Source organism: Lynx rufus, unplaced genomic scaffold, assembly GCF_022079265.1.
Source record: "Lynx rufus isolate CCGP_SWC_20201006 ecotype Redwood Valley unplaced genomic scaffold, mLynRuf1.p SCAF_1, whole genome shotgun sequence".
In the NCBI taxonomy this organism is placed as follows: Eukaryota; Metazoa; Chordata; class Mammalia; order Carnivora; family Felidae; genus Lynx; species Lynx rufus.
Window position 1 is genome coordinate 186878358 of NW_025814823.1, and position 22273 is coordinate 186900630.

General features: G+C 35.6%; 1 protein-coding gene across 3 annotated transcripts in view; it reads left to right on the plus strand.

Moving 5' to 3' along the window:
• The first annotated feature begins 686 nt into the window (after window positions 1-686).
• Window positions 687-22273, plus strand: part of GABRB2 (gamma-aminobutyric acid type A receptor subunit beta2) — a 231508-nt gene continuing 209921 nt past the window's right edge. For all 3 annotated transcript variants that reach the window (XM_047073289.1, XM_047073280.1, XM_047073297.1), the window contains exons 1-3: window positions 687-763; window positions 929-1020; window positions 2016-2083. In XM_047073289.1, coding sequence (XP_046929245.1) covers window positions 687-763; window positions 929-1020; window positions 2016-2083 — 237 coding nt within the window. The remainder of the gene's footprint in view (window positions 764-928; window positions 1021-2015; window positions 2084-22273) is intronic.

A 22273-nucleotide genomic window follows, 5' to 3' on the forward strand; every position in this document is an offset into this window, starting at 1 on the left:
TTATTCTCTACCCCCCCTCTCCGCCCCAAATCCAATGGATTGCTCAGCACTTCTCCCATTGGTTTCTTTCCTCCCTCCCCCTTCGACTACTGCACCCACCGTCCCTCCCCCCCAACCCCCGCCGCACAACCCCCACCTCCAGCACACGTCTCGCCCCACGCAGGGGATGCTATTCTCCGGGAAATAAAGTTCAAACTCCTCGCCTCATAGGCTTGTTGAGACCAGAAATGGGCTCCCAGGCACCCGTCTTCCACTAGCACTCCACACCTGCTGTCTTTTAAATTCCTAATCTGGTTTTGCATATTTAAGAGGAAACATACATACACGCCCCAAAAACCCACAACCCGTGAGGTGCAAAACTGCCTCCCGCAACTACCAAAACTTACCCGAGGCTCTAGTTGTTTTTGTCTTAACGGAAGGAAAACAAAGATTTTACTCTGGGCCCTCCAGTGGGGTGATATTCAACTATGTATATGTTGTACACATATATGTTTTTTCTTTCTCCCCTTTAATTTTTTTTTTTTCCTTAGCAAGAAAATCTGCTCGGTCCCAGGCAGCCGCCGCTGCCCCTTTGATGTTTTGGTACACCGTGCGCATGCGCCTCACATTAGAATTACTGCACTGGGCAGACTAAGTTGGATCTCCTCTCTTCAGTGAAACCCTCAATCCCATCAAAAACTAAAGGGATGTGGAGAGTCCGGAAAAAGGGCTACTTTGGGATTTGGTCATTCCCCTTAATAATCGCCGCTGTCTGTGCGCAGAGGTAAGTGTGCCCAGCATTTCTCTTTTTCATTTCACTTTGAAGGGCTCTGTCTGCATACCTCTGTGAGCAGGGATCTGTAGTGAGGATCGGATAGATGCTGAAGACGCTGTTCCTGCTGCCTTATTGATGCCTGTTTATTGTCTTTTCTTTCTTTTTTTTTTTTAGTGTCAATGACCCTAGTAATATGTCGCTGGTTAAAGAGACAGTGGATAGACTCCTGAAAGGCTATGACATTCGTCTGAGACCAGATTTTGGAGGTAATGGGGTTGCCTTGGAAATAAGAAACAGCCTAGTTATAGCCTAAGCTGTCTTTTGAGCTTTGTGTGCGCTGTGCCTTCCCTCTCCCTATTGTTGGCTGCATGTGGTATATCGGATGTGTCTCTGTGTTACCATATTGAGAAAGTGATCCAAACTTAAGCCTATTTGTCAGTATCCAGCACTTAGATGGTCTTTCAGTGAGACCCTCTTAGAGTTTATAGGTGACTGCTGTTCTTCACCTTCACTGCTAAAATCCTTTGCTTCACCGCCTTTGCTTCATTGAGATACGAGCCTCTTAAGTTTAGTTAATGGTGTACCCAGAGAACCTGGCTTACTGGAGGCCATCGTGAACATTTTTGAGAATAAAATGTTCAGGCAATTGGTTGAAAAGTGGCATTAATCCCCTGTGCCCGCCTACTTTGGAAGAGTTCTGGCATGGTTTAAAGTGGCTGGTGTCTGGGTATTCTCCAGTCCTGGAAGCCCCACTGCTTAGGGCGGGGGGAGGGAGGGGGGGTTCGGGAACGCCAGAAGGTAGGTGGGGAGGTAGCTGGGAGAAGGGCGAAGGACCCCTTGCTGCAGCCTTAGATACACTGTTATGCCCATTTAATTTTGCTTTAGACTCTTATGAAGCTCAAAGAGTTAAACCTGCTCACTGAAGGACAGTGGGAAAGAATGAGGAGGAGGGGGTTTTAGTGCAATATATAAAATTCCCTCGGGCTAGACTGATTCCTGTGCTTCTGTGAGTTGTGTGTATTCTCACACTGAGACAGCTACATATGTAGACAGAATTGGAATCTCTTCCACAAAGGCACGTGTGTGCATGTTCCATAGAGCGTTTCCTAGAGGAGTGCCTGGCACTCTTTTTAAAAAGGAGCAATGAGGGTGAACAGCGGGGGGAGGGATCTGGGGCAGAATACCCCAAGCCCAGGGACTACTCTTGCTGAGAATGAATGAAGTTCTGAGTAATCACGTGGATGGCCATCTTGGTTCGCAGGTCCCCCTGTGGCCGTGGGAATGAACATTGACATTGCTAGCATCGATATGGTTTCCGAAGTCAATATGGTGAGTACTGAGGTTTATAGTTGTACCTCTGCAGACCTTCATTTGGGGACAGGAAGTAGGAAGGGGTCAGTCAGTGGGGGTGGCATAAGCATGAGTAAGCATATGAAATGGGGATGAGGGCTGGGAATTTTGCTTTGGAACCCACTGTGTTTGAGGTTTCAGAGCCCTTGCTTTTTGGTCCCTAATGATTTTTCCAACCTGGTTCGGATACTTGAGAATTGGTACAGAGCAAGTAAAATGCATCATAATTCATGTGCAAAACACAACCACATGCACAAGATCCCTTGCAGAAGCTACATTTCCTAAGGTTTATTGAGGAACCAGGTTCATCAAGTGATTTTCTGAGTTTGGAGTGGGGTCAGGAAAAGAGGGAACGGTTTTGAGGCTATTTCACAAGGAATATAATCTTACAAACTAAACTGTCGCTAATAGACTAAATAAATGACCCTGGGATACAGATGTCCACTTGTTGCTTTCAGATATGGCCTTTTTACAAGCTGATAGCTGTCACCTCCCCCCACAATTGTTCACCTGCTCTTTTAATGTCTCTTCCCCACAAAAATAAATTAAAAAATTGTCCACTCTGTGTTCTGAAGGTAGGCTAAGACCCATGTGCCCTATCTAGTCACTTTTGCAGTGTTGTACACTGCGTGTCCTAAGCTTGTACAGTTTATGGACAGCAGCACTCCTTAGTGGCTACCTCCTTGGAATTGGGGCAAATGCTGAGAAAAAGCCTCTCTCTTCCTGACCAGGGACACTTGTGGGGGGTTTGTTTCATGCAGGAGCGCCCCCTGCTGCCCATGTGGGGGCACTGCAGACAGACAAAACCGTGACAAGTGTCCTAGATACCCCAGAATACTTGGGCTGCTTCTTTCTCCAGTAACTTTTCTACTCTGTGTTGTTAAAGTTTTCTCCCTTGGAAAAGTCTGTCTAGAAAGGCCACATTTGACTGTAAGATGGTAATGTTACTTTCAATACTGAAAGCACACCGCACATTTCAGAAGACTGTTGTGGCATGGTTCTTCCTAGAAATGAAATGCACTAATAAAGAAAAGGGTGTAGTGTGTAAAGTTTTATGTAAAAGACTTCTCAGCCAGCCATCAGGACTTGAAAGTTAGGACATTTACTAATTAACTCAAGACAGCAAAAGTAGTTGATATGTTCTTAACATTATGCAGATTTTCATATTCCCAGAGCTTAAATAGAGAGAAAACTCAAATAACTAACCTCATCCCTATACATTGTCCAAAGACAGGTGATAGTCATTAGCATTATGACATTATAAAACATAACTACTCCAGGGAATATTCAACTCTTTCTATAAAGTTTCCACAAAGTTTTAATGCCATGTATCTTCTTATATTCTAATTATTGGGAAGGCTTTTTTCATATAGGATATAAACACAGACTGAGACAATATTGGGTGATTCAGAACCACAGATTTCCCACATATTATGAAAATTCCCTGTGTGTCTAGAGAATACATTTTCCTTGGGAAACTAATTTCTCAGATGCACAAATATTCGCTTTTGTGGAATTCTAGAGGTCTTTCATTAGTTTAAATTTTGAGTTTTACTAGAAAAATTTAAAAAGGTCCTAATGTGGGTACTTCCTAAGTCCCGAATACTTGAATCTAAATTGTGTTGCTAGACACAAAGTGATGACAGAAATCAGATGTGGTTCTGTGCATCCTGCATGTGGTTAAATTAGGCTGCTTTCTTTTGCCTTTTGATTTATTTATGTTATTTTTTTACAACCCTCCTCTTTGGAGCATCACAAAAATGGTGTTCTATGGAAAATTAGGAAATAGATTCTAAACAAACAATGATGAGATGATAGGTCACCTGTGATAGGTCAGCTATGAACTTGGATATATTATATCCCCCAACTGTTTAGAGTAGTGCTGTGCTGTGTGTGTGTGTGTGTGTGTGTGTGTGTGTGTGTGTGTGTTTTAAATTTTGTTCACCTTTTACCTGCATACAGCATTTTGGAGAGGTATCTGAGCTGGACACAATGCCAAGACCTGCTAGTCAAAATATAGACCCAGCTAAGGCGGGGTGACATCTCTTAAAGCTATTTACTGTTGATGAAAAATCATGGGATGTTGAAAGTGCAAAAACAAATGTCAGGTTGTAAATAGGCCAGTACTGCAGCATTAATGATTAGAACGAAATGTTAAAAATTCCATGCCAGATTCCTTTCTTAGCCTACTGCTACCACATGTGGACTTGTCCAGACACATTTTTTACTTGTTGAAAAATTATCACTTATTTCAGCTAACATTATAGTGACTTAAATTAATCCTTCAAAGAAAAATTTTGTGATGTATATTATTTTTAAGTATGCTTATTTGATTTGAAGCAACAGATGGGAAATTTCATTATTGGTGTGTAAATAAAATAAAGATGCTTGTGGCATATTACCTCTAGTATAGGGGTCTAAAAGTGTTAATATGTCTTGATTATTTTTAGTTCTGAAAGAATGGTTGATTATTTAAATGAAACCTCAAAAGTGATTAACATACATGTTTTTGCCTCATTATCTTTTATTACCTGCAACCTCTGGTAATTGTAATTTTCTTTTACTATGGCGAATCTTCCTTTGAAGGATGGTAGGCTCCAGACCATTTAGATTGTCACTGACTCATTTGTACTGAAGGAAAAGAGACATGTCAATGTGATACTCTTGGTAAATGACAATGATCAAAAAATCTGAACCAAATCAGGAGTCTTGAATACTAGTTCTGCTTCTGCTGCTCAGTCATCCTCAGGGAATTCACAGATGGACAGGGCTAAATTTCCTCACCTGTTAAAGAGGAGGAATAGTCCCATTGTACCTATTTCAGGTGACTACCAGAATTAACAAAACTATATATGTGAAAGTGTTGATGTTCCATGAACACAGCTTATGTAGAAGACTGAATAACAGGCTATCATTCAAGAGAATTTGTGTCCACTCCAGCTGCTGCCCTAAAGGTAATATACTAGGTCTCAAGTTTGTTTTTTTTCTTTTTTTTTTTTATGTGTGAATTGAGAGGGGACATATTAATTTGACTTCCAACTCAAAGTTATATGTATTTCTGGTTTGGTTTATTTAGTAGCTCTGTTGAGTACAAAAAAGTTCCAGGAAAACATGGAAATCTAGCATAAATGTAAGGAAAGTGCAGAATTCCTAAATGTCATACAGTTGTGAGTTCTTACTCGTGAAGGTGAGGTTGGTAGCTTACTCAGGTGACTGTTGGCCCAATGCTAGATCTTTGGAAGAATGTGATTTCAATTAGAATGCTCCTGAGTGGAAAGCTTGGCTCTAGAATGAAATATTTTTAGATGTCTTGGTTACATTGGCAGGGATCTTTTTGTTAAGGTTCTTTGATGAAAAGTGCATTTTAAGATCCAAAATTGGCTCTGAGAATTATGGACTGAAATAGCTTTCTCTTCATTTAAAGTAGATTCTTCTCCATCTTGAAACAACACATTTGCCAACCAAAGAGTGAAGCAATATTTCACTTTTGAGGAAAGAGTTCTAGTAAACACACACACAAATTACCTTTTTATGGAATGGCAAATGAAGAAAACTGCTGCCTTTTTTTTTAAAACAGATGTTTTCTTGCATCACCAGATGCACAGTTTAAAATTCAATTCAACACAAATGCTTATTTAGCAGCTACTATGATCCAGCCATGTTGTAGGCCTCAGAGACAGAGCAATGAACAAAATTGATTTGTCTCCTGACCTCATGAGACTTAATATCTAGGTGCTCACTATTCTTAATTCTTCTGTAGACTCTTACTGTACTTATGCTTAGCATAGTCTTATCTTTTCTTTAAAGCTTTTTTATGAGCAGCTGAATGAGTACCTAGTGGTCTGTATTTCCCATGAATTCCTTTGTCACTTCTTGGTTTCACCATTCATTTGTTATTTGCCATTTCAAAATGCTGTGTATGTTACATATTCATTCTGTTTTCCTGATCATGTTATAAACTACATGTAGACAGAGTTATAATATATCACTCCATGTGGTTTTGCTCTATACACAATGACTGGTTGGATGTTAGACTCTGGGTGAATGCCACAAATATTGGGTGAACTATTTGTTTTCATAGCAGCAATTTGTTATTATTCACTAGACACCATACCATATATGTGGAGAAACAGAGCATAGAATCATAGTCCTCAAATTCAAGGCATTCGTTGTTTAATATAGAAAAAATCACAATACAGGATTATAAGTGCTTTGAAAGAGGAAATACAAAGGGCATATTGGGAATGCAGAATACTAAGATATTACATAGAAATTTCTAGGTGAAGAAATTAACTAGAAATTAAAGGACTGTGAATAGATGTTCCAAGTAGAAATAATGGCACATAGGAGAAAAAGACACAGAAAAATAAATGGGGTTAGGAATTTGCAAGTAACTTTGACTGGAATTGGGAGTGGGAGTAAGGAGGTGATAAGAGCTTGTATTGAGATCACAGGTGGTGATCAAATTATAGAGACCATTTTTGCAGCTTGAAGTGTTAAATTTTGTTCCAAAGACTGTAGACATCCATGAAAGGATGTGAATAGGAGAATTGCATGAACAGATTCACACTTCAAGAAGATGCTTCTGAAATATGAAGAGTTAAGCAAGACTTAAGTTGGGGGATAAGATGAAAACTCACTGCAAAAATCCAGGAAGAATTGATGAATTGAGGCAGGGATGTAAAATAGAAGAAAGAAAAACAGCACATTTATGAGGTAGAAGCAGAAGGACCTGGTGAATCCCAAATTTCTGATGGTACTATTTATTAATATTCAGAAACAAAAGGTGCATCCAAGTTGGAGGCGGGAGTGAGGGATTAGGTATACGGGCAGATGGTGAGCTCAGTTTGGGATATGTTGACTTTTCAACACACGTGAAATCTCCCAGTGGGGATTGGGAAATATAGGTCTAGAGCTACGTAAAAAAGTCATGACTAGAGAGGTGAGCTTCTACATTGTCATCGTATAGGTAATATTTATAACAGTATGAATGGACACAATTAAAAAGGGAAAGTGAAAAGACAGCTACAGTTGGAGATCTGGTGAGCACAAGTGGAGGAACACTGAAAAGGAGTCCACAAAGAGTAACAAGGAGCTAAGCAACAATCAGAGAGTTAGGAAGAGAACCTGCAGATAACAGTGTTTGGTAGTGGAGGTACAAGAGAGTTTAAAAAAGAAGGAAGTGATCAGTTATGTCACATGCCAAAATGATCAATTGAAATAAGTTGTGAGATTCATCTACCGAGTGTAGTAGTAACAAGAGCTCACTGGTAAATATAGAGGACCTTTGGTAGTTGGGAACTATATTTTTGAAAAGTTTGGATCTGAAGTAAAATGGGGAGAGAGCAATTACTAAAAGGAGTGATATATAATTTGGAGAAGTTTCCTTTGGAAGGGAGCAGGTTGCAGATACAACACAGGAGATGGGTGGGGCGGCGGGACAGGAAGCTAAAGGCTCACTTAATTGAAGACCTCTATATTCTCTCCAACATGGGAGACATTTCCTATTGAGAATAGAGGAGGTTAAAATTGGCCTCTGTGGAGAAAGGGTAAGTAAGTGAGGTTACCTGGGACACACAGAAGGATAGCCAAGAAGCAGTGAAGCATGGTGAAGTGTATGTGAACACTCTCCGACTACAGGCAGGCTTAAGCCTAAGTGAATTATGCTTAGAAGTTCTCCTTCCCAACTTTTAGCAAGCTATCATGTTCTCTCCTTTTTCTTCTACTCCTTTGCACCATTATCCCCTCTCCCTCTCTTGTATATTACCCAACATTTTCCACGTCGTGTAACACAAATAGAATAGAGTAAAGCTAGTGCTTATTGAGTTCTTAACTCATGTAAGTATTCTGTTGATTTGCATTATTTCATCCAATGCTCCTATAAAAACAGTGAGGTAGCTACATCAACCTACTTACAAAAGAGGAACCTGAGGCCAAGAGAGGTTAAGTGACTCGTTCAAGGTCACACAGCTAACAAATGACTGACTTCACATTGCTTGATCTTAACCATGCTGCAGTTTTAAGTTGTAGCAAAGACTCATTAAAAAAAAATCATTTTCATTCCTTGAGAACCCTGTTTTGTTGTAGTTGCTATTTTTTGAAAGAGTGGATAGATCAGAGAAACTAATCATAAGATGATACTTCTCACTCTCTTCGCCTTAAAAAAAAATCTTAATTTTATTAGTGATTCCAAGTAGGTAGTTTATTCAGTATATATTAAATATAAGAAATGATACCCATCCTTGAGAAACACATACTTTAAATTACATCTGTTGAGCATGATTTAAACCATGCAATAAAGGAAAATTTACATAAGATCCAGAATATTTCATGTGTTGTAATTTCTGTCATTATGAATGGGTGCTATTGGTTAACTTGTCTAATAATTTTCTTTTGCCCTAGAAGAATCTATCAGATAACAATTAAGGCCAATAATTGCCAGGAAATACTGGCTGCTACATGTTTATGAATCATAAACTCAGGGGTTATGGGCTGTGAGTGGACACTGTGTGAAAACACCACACCCTTTCCCCCCCTTTTTGTTATCATAAATACCTCATTTTCAATTGAACTTTTTTTTTTCATTGAGAACACATTTTTCTGATTTCTGGTTAATTGCTTCTGCAGATAATTCTCCTAAAGGTGGTTGAATTCTTTTCCTTTTCTTCCCAGAGCTTTCCTTCCTCCATCCCATGTAGTATAAATGAGACTCATTATAAAGATTACATCTCTAGAAGACTTACCTATTTTAAAACATCTATGACAGTTGATATTGACAGTTTATAAGTCTATTTTTTTCTGGTTAACTCTTAGGGCAATTTTTTTTGCTGTTACCTTGTGGGTACCCTGAACAATGCTCTTGCTTAACTATGGGCATGAAATAAAGATGTGATAATGGGCTTCCTCTGCAGGAGACAGCAGGCTAAGGAAGTATCTCAAGTTTCATGTTTTAGTGCATCATGTGTGCTTTGGTGTGCTCCTCCAAGTAATTAAGTGGTTGTGGGAATTTTTTAAGAATGTGAATCAAAGTGTTTTTCCTAACTATATGGGAAGGGTGTATATATGTTAACTTTGGGGAAGGGCACGATTTGTTTTATGATCATTCTATAACAAAGTTTCTTACCTTCAGCCTTGCTGTCACTTTGGACCAGATACTTTTTTGTTGTGAGTGGGCGGTCATGTGCATTGTAAGAAATTTCATGGCATTTCTTGCCTCTACTCCACTCGGCTGCCAGAAGTACTCCTGCTGTTGTGAAAACCAAAAGTGTCTCCAGAAATTGCTAAATGTGCCGTGTGGGGTGAGGGGATTGTCCCCAGTTGAGAGCCACTGGTGTAAAGAATGGTGTTGTGGTTTTGTCTCTAAGCAACTAGAGAAAAGAGATTTGTCACTGAGATTTTCTCATTGATTTTGTGCTTCGTCACCATTTTCATTTATGTTTGGTGGTACATTGTGACGAAACCAATTTGAAAATACCAACAAATATCAAAAGCAAAAATTACCCATATCCCTATTATTTTATTAAAACTGTGTTTTAATTTGTATTACCTTCTAGCTCTCGTCTATTAGTTTATTCATGTTTTATACATTGCACTTGTTTTGTAGAGATAATTTTATAGTCTATATTTTCACTTAACACACCATGCATATTTTTACAGATTTATGCTTTCTTTATAAAAAATACACATCTCTACTACCACCAGTGTAAACTGGTGGGTATTTTTGCTCGATCTTACGAACATATAATGAATATATTGACATTTTATTTTTTATTCATTCTGAGAAACCATTTTAAAATATATTTTATAGATTATTAGTCATAATTATAGCTATTGATTATTTAAAAATAAACTTATTTACTTTATCTTTTAAATTTTTCTTTTAATGTTTATTTATTTTTGAGAGAGACAGAGCACAAGCAGGGGAGAGGCAGAGAGAGAGAGGGAGGCACAGAATACAAAGCAGGTTCCAGGCTCTGAGCTGTCAGCATAGAGCCTGATGCAGGGCTCGAACCCATGAACCATGAGATGATGACCTGAGCCGAAGTTGGACGCTTAACTGACTAAGCCACCGGGTACTCCCATATTTACTTTTACTTTTGCACCATTAACAATAATATATAAATCACATACAAAATAGAGAACTGGATTTAAGTAGCGTATAAATGGAAATTTTAAAAAATGATATATCAAGTTGACTCATATTTACACAGCCACTCTTTACTGTTTCTATTCTGATATTAATCGGTTTTTCCAAAATCAATTTACACTTTTCAGATGACAAAAATACTTAGGAACAGTTAAAAGAGGAACAAGAAGCAGGGGTTATGAGTTTTTAAAACACAAGATTTATGTGCATTTCATTTGCATTATATATACGTGTGTGTGTATATATATATATATATATATATATATATATATATATTTATATGCAAGGAGAGACATGGCTTTATGTTATCCTGCCCCCATTTATATGGAAAAATATAGGAATGTCTTTAGACCATTCATTGGCTCTTGCTGGTGCTCATTTTGTTAACATTCTATCTGCATTTTTATTGCCAAGTCTTATTTTCCTTGCACTATAATTTGGCCCCTACTGCCCACTTACTTGCCAAGAGGTCTTAACTTAGAAGTAATTGTTTGGCAATTGAAGCTAAAATAACTTCTCTCCTAACACAATAGCAACAATTAATGAAGTTTTAAAGGTGAATCTACCTGTATCTTAGAAAAGTGATACAAAAGTAAGCCATAGAGGAAGATCGGAGATTTTGAGGTGTACAAATTCATGGAAAGTGCCCAGCACGATGCCAGACAATTAGTAGATGCTTGCCAAACATGGATTGGCAGAATTGGTTGAAGGGGTAGTTGAAGGACTTCAGTACATCAAGCTACCAGGAAGTGTTTATCAAGGGCTAACTTAAGCAGCACTCTACCAGTTAAGCTGGATTGTGGAAGGATGGGAAATGGGACTAAGGTACTTCCTAGAGTCAAGAAAGATTAATCTTACTGCCTGAAGAGGGAGGTGAGGGTTGATGGAGAGAAGAGTGTTTCAGATGGTGGGAGAGGAGACTGGTATGTCTCTCAGGTAAAAGAGTCAAAATAAAAAATTGGGAATCAAGTTTTACAGTGATTGTCAAATTTTTCTGTGCAGTAGAATCTCTGAGTCTAGTGTTAATATTCATATTTTTAAGGCCCATATTCAGAGTCTGACTCCTCAGTCTAGGATGGCGTTCAGGGGTCTTCATGTTAAGTTTTCTACGTGAATGACACAGGTACGATCTGAAAGGCACTGTTAGAGGAACATGAGTTTTATAGTGAAGTTGGAAGCTGGATAATTAGTAATAAAAGAATTTGACAACAACTGACTGGCCTCTAGTTGTAATAGGGATTTTTACAACAATATAAAGATCTAAGTAGTAAGGGTGGGTGGGATTTGCAGAAAGAGACTTCATGGCAAAGAGAGTTGAACTGAACAAATGGAATCAGTGCAATTTGAATAGATGGAAAATTAGAACAGTCCTGTGGGAAAGGGCAGTAGGGTATAGACAGCATGAAGAAAACCATTGCATATTAGCAATAGTAATATTGCAAAAATATAAATTTAGGGTGTGTATGGCTATCTTAATGCTCACAGAAATCCAATGACCTAGATAATAGTATTATCATCTTCTTTTAGAAATGCAGAAACTAACAACTGGATAGATTATATAATTTCTAAGATTTCACAGCTAATGTAAGTGGATGAGAATGGTAGGGTGCATATGGAGGGTATGAATATGTAGAGTGAGACTTAATTGCATAGGATCTTGATGGCTCTGCAGAAGAGACCTTGGGATTTCTTGGGTGGGTGCTCTGACACTGTGAGAGAGCCTTAAGCATCTTCACAAGGAACAAAGTTAAAGGCAGAAAACACTTCATAAAGGAAGTATGAGAACATTGAAAAACATTTTCCAGATCTGATTTCTATTTTTATAAAATGTCCTTTGGAACTTCCACAATAATTTTATTGACACACATCATTAAAATGATCGCAGTTCTATATTTAAAAAGAACAAAGGTTGAACAATGGTTGCAAAATGGTGGAGGGATGAGCACCTAGCACACAGTGTTTGATACTATGAAAAAATTAATAATAACTGTATTGATTATTTAGTTTTAAGATGTCTGAAAAATATCAGAAATACTTATATTTTAATATACATTTCATGGTAATATGATTTCGCTATCCTTGTTTAGAAAGGTAGCTATGTAATTGGTGGTTAGTAATAGTAGCATTACACGTTACATATAGGGACAATGGCACTGAATAGCTCCCTATTAATTATTTATGGCTGCCTAATTATAATTCTTGAAGTATGTTCTTAAACTTTAGGCCTCAGTGATTAAACAAACATCTTGAGGTTGCTCCTCTAAAGATCAATAATTCAGTGCCTAATTGGTAGAAGACCATTGCATCAAAAACATTTTTATAAAATGTTTATCTCTAGACTTTTACATAGTTTATTAAATTAAATGGTTTTTAAAAGACACTTCTTATGTGGATCCTGAGAAACTTAACAGGAACCCATGGGGGAGGGGAAGGAAAAAAAAAAAAAGGACGTTAGAGTGGGAGAGAGCCAAAGCATAAGAGACTGTTAAAAACTGAGAACAAACTGAGGGTTGATGGGGGGTGGGAGGGAGGGGCGGGTGGGTGATGGGTATTGAGGAGGGCACCTTTTGGGATGAGCACTGGGTGTTGTATGGAAACCAATTTGTCAATAAACTTCATATAAAAAAAAAAAAAAAAAAAGACACTTCTCACTCAACTATTTTATTTTTTATTTTAAATAGAAATGATGGTTGCATCATGAGAATTAATCTACTTGACTTGCTTAATAAATGTGTATTTATCTAGCTATGAACTAATACATAATGTTCACTATCAAACATACTCAAAGTAGAGATTTAAAGAGGATTTGAGGGGCACCTGGGTGGCTCAGTTAGTTGAGCATCCAAGTCTTGATTTGGGCTCCAGTCATGATCTCACAGTTGTGTGAAATGAAAGCCCACTCCCACATTGGGCTTTATGCTGACAACACGGAGCCTGCTTGGTATTCTCTTTCTCCCTCTTTCTCTGCCCCCCCCCCATCTTTCAAAAGAAATAAATAAATAAACTTAAAAGAAGAGGATTTTATAAAATATATATAAAGTTATATTTGCATCTCATGGTCATCTTGACACTGGTTTAGGGTTTTGCATTTTCCATGAAAATAGCGATACAGTGAATAATAATGGAAATTAAAGGCCATTTTATTCTTCATTATTATCCTGCTAAGGGGAAATATTGGATAGTATGGCTTGGAATATAGATATTTGAAAGGTGACTTTTTTCTGTGGAAACAGTCCCATTTATTCCTACCTTCCAATTTCTAAAGCATCAACATAGAGCAAGTAATATTTTAGAGAGTGTGCTGTTCCTCCCTTCCAGGAGGGAGCATTTGTTTTAAAGTAATTATTGAATCTTCTTGCTTCTTAGGACTACCGTTTAAATGGATTTTACAAGGGACTGTATAAACAGACAGGTAGCTCTTAAATAATCATGCAAAGATCATCTTTACAAATTGTCCTGTTTTGTGAGGCTGTTGACATTTCATCAACTGTAGATGTTTCAGGAAATATTTTTAACATTAATCTTTAAAGAATGATTTATAGGCCATTTTAAGGAATATCATAAATAAGAAGGAGAGTTGTCAACAGCTTTAAATATAAGTGAATAGGTGCCCATTGTTAGGTTGTAAAATCTAATCACCTTTCTGTATACTTACCATTGTTGCAGATACTGTGATCCAAAAAATGAAATTTAAATATTTTTTTCTGTTTGCTTTCTTTGACCTACAAAGAAACTTAAAGACTTATTTTGTAAAGACGTATTTCTATTTCTTTTTCCAAATGAGTGTTTGAGTTAATAGACTGCAGACCTCTTGAAGCATTCTCCCATCAGTCAGTTGTGTAAACCTTTCCTCTTTCAAGCACTGTTAAGCCAGCTCTTTCTTTTGGTGGGGCTGATCTGCTAGGCTGCGTAAATTTGCATCTGGCTTATGTGTTGGAAGAATGCTTTTAAGTGTTTACTTGAATCATACTAGCTTGTCGGTGTGACAAACCATTTTTCTAACTGAATTCATTAGAGAATACCTTTGTTATTCTAAAAGTCATAATATTTTAAGTACTTGCCAAATTTACACGTGAGAGATATGTAAAATTACAGAGCATATGAAAAACATAGTTTCCTCATTTCCTTCAGATTTTTTTCAGTGCTTTATTTTAGACTGCTTGTTGGAGGCTAAGTTCTGTTCTATAAGAAATCTGAATAAAATCATTTTGCCAATTGCTTTTTAACACTACAGAGTAATATTTTCTGAAAAATATATATATACATATTATAAAATATATATATTATAAAATATATATGTATCATAAAAAATATATATATTATAATATTATAATATATATATTTTTTATATTTTATATATATATATATATATAATTCTCTGGTTATTCAGAAAGATCAGCTTTCATGTTCGTATCTTAATTATACATTTTCTAACAGACCAGGAAACTCTTCCTGTCTATCTATTTAATGAACCATCTTTGAAAGCCACATTTTAAAATATCTTTATTTCATTAATTTACCAAACTGACTCTGATCATCATCCCCACCACTTAGGTGGAAATTTGTTGTTTAATGGAACTTTTTCTACTTAGGATACTTTAGTCAAAGTGGCAATGCTATAGGTGTGTCTTGGTGTTAAAATTCCCAGATTTGGACAGAATACCTCTTAATTGTTTATGTTCTCATTAAAAAAGTAGCCACAATCCTAGAGCTCTGGGTTTCCCATTTTGTTGTTGTTTTAGTGCCTAGTGCAAATACGGCAGGAACAAAACTTGATTAAATCAAATGCTGCTGTGTCTTTGAGCTTTAAAGAGAGAGAGGGACAAAAAGAGATGCAGAGAGGGAGAGGCGAAGAGGGATAGACATATGTATTCCTGTTCTTGAAGAGTGTGTAATGTGTTTTCAATAGTTGAGAAATAGCAGAAGGCCTTTCCTACATAGTCACTGTGTCCTGTTTAGTATAAATGAATATTTATATATGTAAAGTATGCAACAAAGATTACCATGAAAGAAAGATATATATATATATATATATATATATATATATATATATATATATATATAAAATCAGGGACTGTCTTTTTGAATTACGTGATATGGAATCAACAATACCAAAATGCATGTGGATTCTTTCTGTACTTTTAAGCATTTGATAATTAATACATATTTTAATTTAAAAAAAGTCAATGAAAGCAGTTTTGAAAAATTACAGTATACCTAGAACTGGAATTTGAGCCTGATTTGTCCCCTATCCCATTTATTTTGTGTTTTTCTGAAGTGAAAGAAAAAGGAAGTTGAAAAAATTGAATGGACCTGCCTCCATCATAATCTCCCAGGATGATTGTTAACAATCCACATTCCAGATTCCCAGATGACTTTTGGGAAGCCTACAAAACTAAAATAAATAGAACATAAGGAAGTAGGCAATCTAATTCATTGAGAGGTCAGTTAAATTAGTAATTATCACTATGTCAGCATCATTAGAGTTTGTGGATAAATTGAAGATTATGATTTACCTTTTTCCTGGCTATTATAAATCCTCTTTCATCACTGAGGAATAAATCCAATTCATGCTTGAAACAAAAATCTGCTCTGCAAAGGATATGGTAATCTTGAGAATTAAGAACAAAATTAGATCTTGATTAAGTTTTATGACTTTCAGAATGAAGAAAATATCACCCCTTGATACCTTACTTGTTATTTTAATGAGGTGGTACCTATCTCAGAGCATCTCAAAATATTCAGTAGGCTGATGATTAGCATTTGTGTGAAATAATAATTGTGATGTATTTCAAGGTCAATCTAAAAACTTCAGTTTGAATACAGTTGTGTTCTTCAAGGTTGAGAACAATATGTGGCTTAAGCAAAATGTTTCTAATTTCTTTTTATCTACTTTATCAAATATACAATTGGGTTGATTAAAATCAAACATAAAATTTAGGGTATGTATATTTTATATATCTAATAATATACACACACACATATAATTATTAAGCTCTATGTTTCTTTTGAAAGGTAGCAGTCCTTGGGCTAAAAGTATGTTATTGAATTTTTCTAGAGATTATTTCTATAATTATTGTGAAAAAGTCAGTATTCATATCAAAAGCAGGGACTGGGAGTTCTGGATTTGTCCTGAATTTGTCACTGGTGATAAAACCTTGTACAAAATTCTTGTTCAGCGTTTCTGTATTTGGAAATTAAGGGAAATAAATGAAAAATTTTTGTCATATTTATTTTGTTAAGTGGGTAAATTTATCTGTTCTGTGATTTTCTTAATTTTCTTCCATTTAAAAAATATTTTCTGTTTTTATCTAGAATTGTTTTTATTACTTATTTCTGTCCATTATAGAAAAATCAGTAACAGTGTAAACTATAATTAAAAGTGAAGATGCCTATTAATATCACCACCCAGATATAAATACTATTAGCAAAATGATCAGTAAGCCTCCAGACTTCTTGGGAGGTACGTGAAATATTATCAGATGGTATCAGACATCATGTTTTATGATTTTTGCTCTTAATATTTTGTGAAAATCTTTTGATGACATCTAAAATTTTTCTACAACATAATATCCAAGGGTTGCATAGAATTTCATTGATTTTATTAAATCAATCCTATTTTGACAGACATTATGATTATTTTGTGGATTTTTAGTATCATGAATGAAACTATATAAAACAATCATGTATTGTCAGATTTGACAGATAGGTAGATAAATGGATAGGTATTTGTCACAGTAAAATTTAATGAAATAGTCTATCCTTTCCCTATTATTTGAAATCTTGTCTTTATCATATAGGAAATCTCATCTGTCCTTAGGTCTATGTTTTTACTCTGTAATTTGCCTCATTAATATTTCTCTCTCTCCATCTTTCTCTCTCTCCCTCTCTACATATGTGTGTGTGTGTGTGTGTGTGTGTGTGTGTGCGTGTATAGTGTAAGCATAATATGGTTTTAATTATTTTAACCTTAAATATCAAGGCAAATCTCCCCTCATTATGTTTCTATTTATTTATACTTAACCATTATGAGATAGTTAAACTTTCATACAATCTTTATATTTTGGCAAGTTAAAAAAAATGCTGTGCCAGCATTTTGGTTGTAATTGCTTGAAATTTGGTAGAAAATTTAGTTCTCAACGGCAGTGGCTCCTTGTATTGAAAACCATACTATGTCTCACCATTTATACATAGTCTGCTGTGTCCGTCAGTAAAATTATAGTTTTCTACATGGAACTCTTGCACATTTCTTGTTAAATTTATTCCCATAGGCTTTACATAATTCTTGTTAAATTAATTCTTAAATACTTTACAGTTTGTATGGTTATGGCGATTAGGATTTTTATATTCAATTATTATTTTTGATTCTTGGCCAAAAGAACAAATGCCATATAACCATCTGAGAAGGGTGTTTTTTATCTTTACCACTCCGAGTACCATTTCCATTGCAATTTATGCATGAAATACCTTTGGTATCAGTAACCTGTTTGAATAGATAGATAGATAGATAGATAGATAGATAGATAGATATTGTGCACTTTTTCAGTTTATTATTCCTAACCAACTTAAACATTTAAAATAATTGTTTTATTTCCATTTCAATCTCCAACATAGGATTGACTTACTTGGTCCCATAAAACCAACATGAATTACCATTGAAGGTGCAGTCTTCCATTCCTTTACCCCAATGAGGTTCATAAAATTTAGATTTAAAGCTAAAGTCTCCTTTTAATATATCCCCTTTTTATCTTGCATATCGCAAACCTTGTGAAAATAAGAAACCTTTTTTTGCTGTAAACCAAATCATCATCACATGCTACATTTAAACTCTGGTATCTATTACTTGATATATGTATGGATGATTTAATTACAGACAGTTGAAGAGGGCATGTTTTATGTTGAGGGCAGATACAACCAGAGAATAAAACAATGTTAACTGACACAGTGTGTGAATATAGCCACAAATACCTTTTTCAGAGTGAAGACTTGTCTGGATTTAATACTAAACCTAACTGACCTTGAATCATACTTGATCACCAAATATTGAAAACTGTAAAGGTTAGGCTTTCCCATTATGGTAGTCTAAGTTCATAAGTGATTTGACCATCTTAAATACACTGACTTATCAATCTGCTTTACTGAGCAGTTTTTAGTTTTCATGTTGAATCCTTCAGCTAAGAATAGTTTAGTTGTGCATGAAGTTAGAGATTACTATGTTAAATTTTAGGGAAAACATAGAATACCATATACATTTTAGGGAATTATAGTGTCTCCTTGGTTGAGTTGTAACTTTTGTATTGGTTAAGTCAGAAGTGCCTTTAAGAAAAAGCAAAAGCACAGATGGAGGAAGACTTTCTACAAATTAGTCCAGCATTGTCAATAGCATATGGTATTTGGCTGTCACATACATAGATACCCACACATACATACATAAAATAGAGTATAACTTTTTTTCTGTTTAAATAAGAACTTCTAACCTTCACGTTGAATTATTTGATGTTGGTAAATTTAAGTTAGCTGCATTAGTAGATGGGGATATCATGTGAAATAGCAATGCCACATACATCAGTTTGAAAAGACTATATATCCTTGGACAGGAAAATGTGTTTCTTGTAAATAAATATAGGAAAACTAAAGTAAGGGTAGAATTCCATGCTGTTTTGCAAGTGTGTGTGTGTGTGTGTGTGTGTGTGTGTATTAGATGGATGTTTTTAATATTAAAATATTGATGTGTTACACATCAGTGAATTTAGGCTTCTGACTGATGTATCAAGTAAGGCTTGATCTTTTGACAAATGTGTTTTGGTTCTGTTTATTTTCATAAAAAATACAGGTACAGTACTAATATAAATAGAAAACTTACTAGCACAATTAAAAGGAATCCGATTCTTAATTGTCTATAGATTTATTGTCCATTCTAAAAGATAATGATAAAATTTATCTTCAAAGATATATTGTAGAAATTTTTATTTTTTAAACTGGACTTTAGTGAGACATGGTTTGATAATCATGCTCATCTTTATTCAGCTAGTTTTGGCCAAAAGATTATTGATATTTTAGAGGAAGGGCCTAAACTTGCCTATTTTTATAAATAAACTTTTATTGGAATGCACCTGTGCCCATTTGGTTAGATATTATCGATACCTGCTGTTGCAATTTATTTGTTTTTAATGTTTATTTTGAGAGAGAGAGAGAAAGAGAGAGGGAGAGAAAGAGAGAGAGAGAGAGAGAGAGAGGGAGAGAAAGAGAGAGAGAATCCCAAGCAGGCTCCACACTCAGCGTGGAGCCTGATGCAGAGCTTGATCCCATGATAATGAAATCGTGGCCTGTGTGCTCAACCCACTGAGCCACCCAGGTGCCCCTGCTTTTGCATTTTAAATGCAGAGTTGAGTAGTTACAATAGAGACAATATGGCCTACAAAATCCAAAATATTTACTCTTTGGTCATCACAGAAAAAATTTTATGACTCCTGTTTCAGAACAATAAGTATGGTATGAATGTAAGTACTCTGGATATAAACCAATAGAAGACGGAGCATGTGAAATTGCATATCTATTGTTCTTGCTTATGTATCTGTTTCAACTTTACTTAAATGAGAGATGGTTCAAATTAAATAAGAATGTATTGAAAATGTGATTTAATGAAGAAGTATATTTTTGCTAATTAAGATTATGGAAAGCATAAAAAGGAGAACATCTTGTGGCTCCTGGGTGCTCAGTCAGGTTAAGCGAAAGACTTCTCAGGTCATGATCTCATGTTTCATGAATTCAAGCCTCACATCTGGCTGTCTGCTGTCAGAACCTCCATCCCCCCCCCGCCCCTCTCTGCCCCTCCCCAGCCCCTGTGTGTGTGCTCTCTCACGCTCTCAAAAATAAACAATTTATTTAATAAATATATAAATAATTTCTTTTTGGGAGTGTGAGAGAGTGAGTAATGGGGAGGGACAGAGAAAGAGGGAGAGAGAGAGAAAATCCCAAGCAGACTCAACACTATCAGTGTAGATCCTGGTGCGGGGATCACACTTATGAACCAGGAGATCATGATCTGAACTGAAATCAAGAGTTGGATGCTTAACTGACTGAGCCACCCAGGATCCCCAAAATAAATAAACATTTTTTTTAAAAAAGGAAAATAACCTTTGTATTAAAATTGGGAGAATTATAGAAAATAATGTGAAGCTTTTTGTTTCATATTAATTATTCTTAGATTTGCTTTTTAATATTGTTTATAAAAAGAAAAGTTATAGTAACTTATGTTCAGGTTTGCTTTGTAGTAAGTTGTGAATTTGTATGGCCTAAAAATGTATGGATGCTCCTTGTTAATATATTGATTAATGTAAGAATTAGAATCAAGAAAATCTTTTCTACTCATAGTCCTTAACAGTTTCTCTCTACTGAGAAATGATCCCATAACCCATTAGACTGTGCTTCATGAGGTCAGGACCATGTCTGTTTTTTTGACTATTTTAACTACTGGCAGATCTAGCTTAAAAAAGGTCTGACTCATGGAAATTACATAAGAAATGAGTTAAGCTAGTGGTAGAATAACATATAATCCCTTTTATTAGTGCTTCTTTCTCTTAAGAAGTTATAGCGCAACAAAACCATAGTTTGGTTCAGAAGTTTTTATCATTGCTTACCTTCAGTCTTCAATTTTTATTCAAGGATATTTTGGTTGATTTTCATAATTTGTTCTAGAAGTCATTGTACAGAGCTCTCACAGTGGTCATACAGTTATGTTAAGGGTCTACATATCAGTGCTGGTGACAACAGAGTACTCAGAATTTAAGGAATGGTTCCTAACTTGACATCTTTAGACAGTCCTCATTCCTTTCTGAAGTTTGTGGACTAGAATTTATGGCTAGGATTAAAAAAGTAAACCTAAGAGCAGAACAAAGCAGGAGTACCAGATTGTACATAAAATGAGGTATAATTGTTGTGACTTAACAGCTAATAAATATGCCATAATATTTCAGATGTAAGAGTAGTAAGGAAGTCAACAATGAACTAAGCCTACCAGATAAATAAAGTTTAAACCTCAATCCTTGAAAGTCTTTGTTAATGTTGAATGTCTTTGAAATTGGTTGAAATTTATTTAAAGAACAGAATGAGACAATCTGTTTTTTATTGCTTGATTACAACTAAATACATTTGGTAGTTATGTCTCCAACTACAAGAAGAAATAGTTTTCTTTCTTAAAACTTATAAAGGCAGGTTTGCTTATGAAAATTTCTAAGAGTATGTTTTTCTTTGACAGTTTTATAAACATTGGTAGCATTTCATAGTAGTTGAAGATCTGGGCTGTGGAATTTTGACTTTTCTTATTAGCTATGTAATATGGTCCAAATAACCTAATTCCTTAAATCATCACTTTTCTCATCTATAGAATAGGAATATTGATAGTATCAGCCTCAAAAGAGTATTCTAAAAATTAAATGATTTAATATACATACAAGGCTTAGTAAAGTTCTTTGCACATAATAAATCTCAATAAATTATATCTATTAATAACATTATATACATACAAATTTAATTTTGGTTGATGCCACAAGCCCGCTGACACATTCATGATTTCAGTTTTATGCAGAATGGACACCATATCAAGGGTAATGGTATCTTGAAAAGCACATGGTCATTTGATGGTCAAAGAAGCTATGTGCTGGAAAGGAATCCTAGGGCATTAGGCTAGTATTCAGGAGACCTAAATTCTCAGTACGATTCACCTACACACTAGTGTGTCATATCAAGTATGTCATTTTATCCCCCCTCTGGACTATAGTTACATTTTTGTGTGTGGTGTGGGGACAGGTGGGGATGAAGGTAATGAAAAAATGACTAGATTGATATAACCTTCCAGTTCTGAAATCCTGAAAATCTTTGAGTAAAAAAAACCCAGTTTTTTTTAAATTCTAAATTCTTAAAGATTTGCAACCAAAGTTGGAAAGAACTATGAAAAAAAAAAAAGACAGCTTTGCTTATTAGGCCAGAAAAAAAGCTGACAAACAGTAGTTGTGTTGTTTATC